The following is a 9770-nucleotide window of genomic DNA, read 5'->3' as shown; positions in this document are numbered from 1 at the left end:
CTCACAAGTGTTACAAACCCATAGCATTTCAAAGGAAATAATAGCTTGCTTCAATTTCAAATAAATTGCGTCCTAGTATAATGATATGTGAGAATGACCTTGAGTTACTCGAGTGGAAGAGATAGGAAACAGACAGGAGCTGGTGTGGCAGTGGTTTTACAATCAGAGGAAGTAACTTAGGAAAAACCTGCCCTAATTGATCAGGCAGTTACAAGCGGCAATAGGAAGTTTGTACCTTCCAACTTGCAAAATTGATGTCAGCCCTTCCAGGTAAACCAGACAAGAAACATGACTAAATGAGCTCATTTTAATTTACTGTAAGGCTACATTAACAGAATCTTGCAAGGCTGAAGATACAAACTTCCCACTGGAACTTAATCCCCTGATTAATAATGGGCGGGCCTTCCTACAGTATGTTTTTTTTCCCTCTGATCATTAAGCAACTAAGGATTTCCCCTTTTCATTTTCTTGATAGCATCTCTTCCCTTCATTATTCAAGATCATTCCCACATAGCATTACAAGACCCGGGGCGGAGGGTATCTTCAGTTCTCAAAACAACAATATTGGCAATATTATTGATTAGCAATATTGTGACAAGGTTGAACTCCAGATTAGAATGGATACAAAGAGGTTTAACTAAAAGGCAACTGGCCTTTCTTGGTTTTTCCATGACAACATTTCACTTCTCATCTAATGAGCTTCTTCTTCTCGGATGAGAAGTGAAACGTTTTCAAGGAACAAACCCAAGCAAGTCTAGTTGCCTTTTGGAAAAGCACCTTTGGGACAACCATGACCTGGATGATTGAGAAACTCCATAGGTGAAGAACACAAAGATTTTTCTTCATTGTTCTCCGTTTTTATGATAAAATATCATATATATTTTATCTGATGAATAGCAATGTTTTTTAAAATATTGTAACGATACAAGCTCACAAAATTCATCACCAAAAGCAGTAAGTGCTTAGCAAGTTTCCATAGCTGTTTATTCATTATAAATAGTAAATATTTACTGCGCTTTTTTAATATGAGATTTTTTTTGTTTTTACAACACATGTGTTGTTGATAGAGAATGTAACATAAAGATAGTATTTTGTTCAATCACTCTTTAAGACCAATGTGTGAACTAAATTCTGTACGATATCCTAGTCCTACTAATTTACTAATTTCATTGAACTGAATGCTAAAAGGAATGAATTTGTGCTCTACCTCACTCACCATTCCAAGAATAAAGAAAAATAAATAACACTGCCTGCCATCTTCCTGTCCCTCCTAACATTTCAAAAGACAAATTTATTGACATTTGGAAATGTCACAACATAAAATGTATGTAAACCTTGGTTTCCACTGAAGTATATAAGATGCAATTGTATAATTTAAAATTACATGACAACTACAGAGACATAGTGATTTATGCCCTGTATTTTCTAGAAAGTATGTAAACATAAGCATTTTAAATGTATTTTCCCCCAAAAGTCCCTTTTGATCTAATAAAATGGAGATCATCGAAGCAAACTGTGACACCTCTATATACTAAAAGAGTGAAATATGTATTGTAAAAATAAAAGTACTTGGAAAAAATATAATTTTGATTCTATATATAATGCCTTGGATGCAACCAAAGCTTGGTGAGGTACGCCATATTGCACATTGTTAAGCAGTCATAGAAATCAAAGTTATTCTGTATTTTTCTTTCTTTCTTTCAGGAGGTAACATGGACTAGGAAAATTTCAAACACAAACAATCTTGCAAAACTTTTCTTCATGTTACAAAATATGTCATTTGCTGTTATGAAGAAAAGTCCTTTTGTATGTGACACTGAGCAACAACAGGATTACAAAAACAAGAAGATAACCAATAACTTATTTGTGGAAGTCTTCAAACATCTAGTCTAGCATCCTACAGACTTTAACATTTCCTTTCAAGGTCATTTTCCAGTGTGTTATACAAGATTCTTCAGCCCATGCTTAGCAAACTGGGCACTATCAAAAGTCGGCACTGAAAGTTTAAAAAAAAATGCTCTAATTTTGCAGCACTCAGATCACAATGTCCAAGTTAATCCATGAATCTTCATCAATCTAAAAATGGAATGCTTACTTCAGCCCAGCAGTGTGAAAATTAATATTCTTATTTGTTCTTAGCTAATGCCATGGTGAACTGAACTGTTTTATTTGTAGCACTGTTTGTGGTCTTTATTTTCTGAGCTGCTTTACCCAACATGTTCAAACACCTTATTGAAAGCACTGACGAGAAAAGAATAGTCCCATTTATCACTAGTACAATCTCTGCATTCTAGGCCTCGTTTTGGTGAGAAGATTGCTCCATTCCAAATACTGGACTGAGACCAGGACCAAGACCAACTTTAATGTGAAATGGACCATTCACCTTATGCAATATCTGGCTTCAGATAATGAAAGGCACCTGTACAAAGAAAAAAAGAAAGAAAAAAAGAAAGAAGAAGCAAAATAAGCTTTTAAAGTCATGCTGTGACAACCCCACAGCAAGGGGCAGTGTCAACTACAGGCTGACATTGTCATATTTAATAGTAATATATCAAAGGAAAGGGACTAATATGCTTATTCTTAGACAGGTTTGACAAAACTCTATGTATCTGGGATTATATACTATAATGATTCTTGAGCTGACCTCATTAAGAACATGTGTTTCTAATAGTGGAATGCCAGTGGTTATTTCATTTTGGACAACCCCTCTGTTTTACCTAATGGCAATCAGGTTTCATGTCTCAACAATTAATAACATCAAGATGTTGACATCACTTTAGAAAATAATTATGCAGAGGAAATGTTGCTGGAATAATCTACTGTCATAGCAGCAAATGTATGTATCTCTACAATAGGAAGAAAATGTATTTTTATTGCAAGAAAATATTATGCTATATGTTATTATGAAATATAATGTTTATCAAATATATCTCTTTTACATGTATGCATTTTGTGGTTTGAGAAGCATCATGAGCCCATCAAGTTTTAATCAAATTTGTTTTTTTTAAAGTACCAAGTTTCTCATATCTCTCAAAACTTACATTTTAGTACAATGGTGTGATTCTTATTGCTATATACCACAGAATTTGCTATAGGATCTGGCTACCCATCAAATTTTGCTGAAAAAGATATCACTTTCCTCTCTTTCTTCTAGCCATTGCTGGATTACATTTTTAATCCCACAAACAGTAAAGAAGGCCGTTTAGGAAACAACAAGGTCACTAAAAATACTGTACACACAGCATCTTCCAAATCATCAAGAGATACATCAAAGCTGTCTTCCCTAACCAGGTGTCCTACAGATATCCTGAATGGCCTCCATCGCTATTAGGACTGATAACTGTTCATACAGGTTATTCAATGTGGCCAGGGTAGGAAAGGATTGATTAAGGTGTTGCATCCACTGTGGTGCAAACCAGTATAAGTGCAACTTTACTGATCTGGCTAAAAACTAAATATGAGTGTCCATGGAGGAAGAGGCTAATGGCGATACATGAGTGGCAATGTAATCACAGAAACACTTTGAATAAATACTTGTTAAGAAAGATATCCTGACACAAGTATGTAATCACAGTATTTACACAATTATGTCATCGTGTGTGTCATCATTTTGGCATCATCAGGTTTCCTGGAAAAGTTGCTAGGTTGAACTATACTTATCTGATCATCACCATGAACAGTAGAAAGGACTCAGCTTCTAAATAGAGTTGTCAGCCCAGAACTAATCTCCCGCAGGTTTATGACTAAATATTTTTCATAAATTGGCCATAAATTGGTCCAACCTTTTGTCTAACTGCTTAAGACAGTATGCACAGTTCCCCTGCCTCCAATTTTAGCTTAACAATAGTGAGATTTTTGGGGAAAACAATCTAATTCTGCAACTCAGTTAGCTTGTCCAACCAAGGATAGTTTTAAACTTGTTTCCTCCCAGTCCAAACCAGCACATTAATTGTTATGCAATTGATGACTGTTCATTGTTTGAATGAGATTCTTAATTGGTTAAAAAAAAGAGCCAGATTATGTGATGAAGACATAGATTCCAGGAACACACATACATTGTTGGTGACTTAATACTCACTTTGTCCATATTGCCCATACTGGTAGCCTGGGACAGGCTCCATACTGTAACCAGTAGTGCTGTATGTTGGTGGGCAGTATGACTGAGATGTCGGAAGGCTATCTAAACTTTTCATATGATCTAGTCTTTGACTACAACTTGCGGACACTGTGGTAGTTGGCTCTAAACCCCCAGTTAGTGGTGACAAGGCGTAGTCAGTCTGGGGCTGGTGAGGGACTCCTCCATGGTTAGTTAAGAGGCCCATTACCTAAAATAAAAAGGAAAGGGAAAGGAGGTGAGATTAAGTAGCACGAAAGCTATATTTGAAACAATCCACAAATTACTTTATTATTTCTATAGCTACTTGGTTTCTGTTCTTTGATTCCAAAAAGAAATAGATACATCATACAAATTTCAGTAATAACATATAACTGGCATTCTCTTCTAATATACAAACATTCTGTATTTTATCCTGGAAAATCTCTAATGTGTGATTTCTAATGTGTGATCACAATGACATCTTAAATATGTAACATGTTTTCAGCATGATTATTTTTAAAGAACTCTATAATAAAGTATTCTATAATGTTAGTTTTTTAAAATTCTGTTATCCTATTTATTGTTCTGTAAACAAGAAGCAACAGTTATTTAACTGGAGGAGTCTGGTTTTTCCATTAAAGAGTATATTTGTTTTCCGGTCACATGGCAGCAGATGCCCAAGCTGGGAAAAACAATATGTGCCCTGATTAACATCAATATTGTACATATTATAACACAGATACAAACCTCTCTAATATTTTATGTTCTTACACAACAAAGAAGGAGCAAGCACAGCCATTCTGGCCCCACTCTTTTGTTTCCCATCCCTGCCTGTTACCTTGTGTTGCAGGCAAAGACGCTTGTCTGCTGCCAATGACATCCTTTAAAATAATACACAGAGCAAAAGCACAGTAATACCAGCAAAGAAAAGACAGCACCAAATCTAAACTACAATTTTCTTTAAACTTGATTGAGAAATTATGGCTTTAAATTTACAAGGGAAACTAAAACCAGTTGCAAGATCAAAGATAGTCAGAAGAACTAGAAATGCCCTGTGGAGGTTCAAAGAGAGATGTGTTTGGTTTGGTTGTTTTAATCAACAACCTCCCAAACATTTAAGCAACAAAAGTCATTAGCTGTAGTGTATTTTTATTACTCTTGAACATTGAAATGAAAATCCTTTTCTTTAAATTTCTGATGTGCTCTGCAAGGCCTGCATAAATGCAAAGAGCTCACTCACACACACAATATACAGTATATAAACTTACATACACATATATACATATATAGAGAGAAATAGATTATATTGAAATGAAAATCCTTTTCTTTAAATCTCGATGTGCACTGCATGTTGTGTTGTGCTGTGTTATGTTATGTTGTGATGTGATATGATGTTGTTATGCTATGCTAACATTGCATTTATATATTATCATATCATATCATATCATATCATTATATTGTATTGTATTGTATTGCATTGCATTATTATATTATAATATTGTATTGTATTGTAATGTTATGTTGTTATGTTATGTTATGTTACGTTACGTTACGTTACGTTATGTTACATTACATTACATTACATTATATTATATTATATTAATTTTATTTTACTTTATTTTATCATATCATATTAATATATTATATTATATTTATTATATTATTTCATGTTATTGAACATGCACCACAGCACTTCTTAAACTTTTCAAAATCATGGGACAATTTTCTTTTTATATTAATGATGAAAACCTATGATTTTTAGGATAGCATGTTTTGCAGAAAACATGAGTGTATTAATTTGCAAAAATAATTGAATTGTCTACCTTCTTGAGCACTTTAGCAAGTTTACAATACAATATTAAAAACATCCATAAAATTATTGATTTTTTTTAAATCTAAAAATGTGTTGCTATTTTTTAACATACACTCATCCCAAAAATCCCCGTAGAAGAAGAATATCCTCGACTTCCTTCTTAAAGGATAAAAGGTGGGTGTCTTCAACGGATGACTTAATGTACAATGTGTGGTTATGACCAAGGATGCTGTTTTCTGGGTTTCCATTGCCACAATCTCTCTAGGGATATTTGTAGCAGCTTCTATAGATTTCCAGATTGTAGAGTGGACAGATTTTTATCTGGAGAAGAATCTTGGGAGTGGTGAAGCTTACATTACCATAGTTCTAGTTTCTCTGAAGCTACAGAAACATAGTTAGCAGATGTTATACACAGTGATACAGGCATTTTTTTTCTTATAAAGGAAATTAGGGCCACACTAAGTAGATGAAATTTTCAGTTGGACCCTTCACTCTAAATGAAAATCCCCAGAGTTCACTCAATGGCTACAGCCTTACTAAACTTGGAATAAATCCCTTTATAAACTCGCTGGAATTTTGTGAGTTGCCCCATACGGATTTTTGCATTACATGATATAAATGCAAGCAGCTGGCATACAACTTCAAAGTCCAATGATTCTCCCCCCCCCCAAAAAAAAATCAAAGTAATCTACAAATGCTGTTTACTCTCTTTTTTAAAAAGCAAAATAAAGCAAACAATAACAAAACCCATCTCATATGTTGCAAGCCTGTTAATATTCAATAGTTGTAGTAAATGAATTTGGAAAACAGCTGTTGAATTTATAAATTCCATTTACTACTTTCAATAATTAGATTTAGTTGTTTTTTAAAACAATTACATCAATTCCCACAGTTGATACACTGGAAGAGAGAAGAACAGGATTTTTTCCTCTGCAGAGCGTGGGAGGGATGTTGTGTTAAAAACCCAGGAACACATTTTCAGAGATTTTTAAACATTGTTAATACATTTTATGGGTGTTTTTAATATACTATTGTTAACTTGCTATAGTTGTTCAAATAGCAGAAGGCAAATAATTGCAATTAAATAAATCCACATTTTCCCCAAATTTAATTCTGCAGTATATTATTATAACTCTACAATTTTAAGTTCAGGAATGTACCACAATTTTTAGGAGGTCAAATTTTGCTGACTAAAACTAATTTTATAAAAAGCTAATTTTTTACTAAAATATCATACAGAAATTAGATTTTTCAATCCATAATTTTTGAATAAATCTGGAGTTCTGCCTTTTATTGTGTTGTCTTTCTGTTTGCCAGTATCTCTTTGAGTAGCATTGAGTGGTATTTTGGTCCATAATATCTGTGGGGTAGAGTAGAATTATGCTTCCCAAGACTTCATTCAATTTATCAAGATGTTATGATGGCCCTCTTTTCTGTTCTAAGCTTTGTAATAGTTGTAATTTATATTTCATTTGTACCAAGGGTTACTCATCTCCAAATTCTTAACAATCATTGTAAAATTTGCTTCCATCTTGTCTAAACTTAATTAAAAAATGTAAGGAGATTAAATTAAAGTAAGTTTTTAATCATCATTATCAAGTATAGGTGTTATGCAGTGCTTCTCTACCTTTGAGGATGAAAAAAGCAACAGCGCTACTAAAGTTATTGTTTCAAAAATATCTTCCGAGGCTTTCAAAATAGTGCTGCAGTTGATTAGCATCTAAATAATTAGATTTTGGGACCATTCTCTTTGAAAGTCATAAGGAAAGTTGCCTAAAGGCAGAAACTCTGCCTTGTGATATGTGTCATGACCTTATAGCACGGGAACAAGGAGTTACTGAAAGGGCACTGTTGGCTTTCACCAATCGCTTGGGCTAATAGAGAACTTATTCTGAGACACATTTAAAAGTTGGTATTCCCAAGGAGTCTGCAAGGGATAAATAATATGCAGTATGCTTCCCCAATGAGGTATTTTCCAATGGCACCTGTAGCTTTCTTCTTCTTTCCCATCCCAACCAGAATAACATACAAAAAGACATTTCCAATTCCTGCATTTTCTAGTGATATAAATTCAACTGTAACTTATATTTTTTTTCTAAAGTGCTGCCTTTTCTGGAAATAAAATATCTTTGCAATTTAGATTATTGTTAGTTTACAAATACATGAAAGTGACAAAAATTGGTGTCCTCAAGTTTGACTCCTAGTGAAAGCATCCAGGCGGTTATCCTGACAGCAGTATAGAAGGGTTTTGTGTGTTTTTTTGCCATTGCCTTGTTGAGGGATGAAGTTATCTATTTATTTACTTCCTACTATGGTCAAAAGTCTTAGCCTTCTGAGATAGTAACCCATCCAAGTACTAACTAGGATTAAGTCCACTTCGCTTAGCTTCTTTGGTCAATCAAAGCCATCTAACTGTTGCCACCTTTTGAGATTTATATAACAAAGAAAAATGAACTGGGTTGTGGGGGGCATTTATATTATTTATTCATTTATTCATTTGTTTGTTAAATTTATTTGCTACCGATCTCACCGTGGGCAACTTGACATGATTCCCAAGGTTCTTACTGCTGCTGTGGTTGGTTTCCTTTAAAAAGTTGTATTGTTGAAAAACAAACAACTTCTCCATTTATTATATTACAGTGTTATTTTAGCAAATCTGATAAAAGGCCATAGTATTTTGAAGTTCTTTTAAGGCAATATTATTTTATGTACATTATGCGCATCATACATTTAAATGATTGTCTTTTGAACTTCCAACAATGAAAGAAAAAGGGAAACAAATATGAAATAAATATATTCATGTGTTTGGTGTTTGGAATATGGATTCATTCCTGTTAACTGTTTAAAAAAGAAAGGGAAAAAATCTCAGAAACTAACTAACTTGGAGTTTATTTTTTCCCCTTGAGAGACTTCATTCAGTTTTTGTTTACATATCTACGTAAATCTCAGCTGAATCAAATGCATTATTAAATTGGATTCTACTCCACTTTTAGTGGTTCTACTACTTCACTTTTAGATGAAAAGTGAAAAAAATTTCCCCTTTAAATCAAAGATCAAACTCAGTGATTTATGCCACATTTTTATGTAACTTTAACAAAAATAAAATAAAATGAAATCTTTCCAGTGCAGCATGCAATTTTTCTTCATAGAGAATACCTCTATATTTATTGCTTTTATTAATTACATCCACTGACTCATAAATATCTAGCAGTTCTAAAATATAAAACAATACAGTAATGAAACTGAAGATATCACAAATAAGGAAAATGAAATCTAGCATGAATACTGAAAATAAATATTAAATGTGCAGAATTAAAGTCCTGATTGTACAGAAACATCTAGGTACATTCAAATAATGAAGACCAAGATACTGATTTTGGAAGAAGTTTACACAATTTAGGTGCTGTTGATAGAGGGACCAGAGAGTTGGAGATGTATTTGAACTCTCATTAATGCTGGGAATGAAATATCAGATGCCTTGTAATTAGTGCACAATTTCTGACTTCATATTAGTAGTATGCCCCAGTATATAAATTTAATAATTAAATGAAATAAATAAATGAAATAAATAAATAAATAAATACGAACTACTGGTGCACAATTATATTTTAAGCTTATATACAGTACAAGTACTACTTATTTAGTGACAATTTCATTTAATGACTGTTTGCAGTGATGAAAAAGCAATTTTACAACCACTCCTTACATTTACAATCTTTGTAAAGGACTTTAAAGCAAAGAAAAGTTGAAGTAAGATAAAAAGCACATATGTGGTTTCACTTAGTGACCATTTCACTTAATGACCAAGTTGCACATGCCAATTATAGTCACTAAATGAGGATCACTGTAATGTAAAAGCGT

At 33.2% G+C, this 9770-nt stretch overlaps 1 protein-coding gene across 2 annotated transcripts in view; it reads right to left on the bottom strand.

Annotated features, from left to right (window-relative positions):
• Window positions 1-986: 986 nt before the first annotated feature.
• Window positions 987-9770, bottom strand: part of PAX3 (paired box 3) — a 97520-nt gene continuing 88736 nt past the window's right edge. For both annotated transcript variants that reach the window (XM_081956381.1, XM_081956380.1), the window contains exons 8-9: window positions 4079-4325; window positions 987-2419 (exon numbers count right to left, since the gene is read on the bottom strand). In XM_081956381.1, coding sequence (XP_081812507.1) covers window positions 2385-2419; window positions 4079-4325 — 282 coding nt within the window. In that variant the 3' untranslated portion in view covers window positions 987-2384. The remainder of the gene's footprint in view (window positions 2420-4078; window positions 4326-9770) is intronic.

This window comes from Natrix helvetica, assembly GCF_964273705.1.
Source record: "Natrix helvetica genome assembly, chromosome: 5".
In the NCBI taxonomy this organism is placed as follows: Eukaryota; Metazoa; Chordata; class Lepidosauria; order Squamata; family Natricidae; genus Natrix; species Natrix helvetica.
This window is presented reverse-complemented; position numbering and strand designations above follow the sequence as displayed.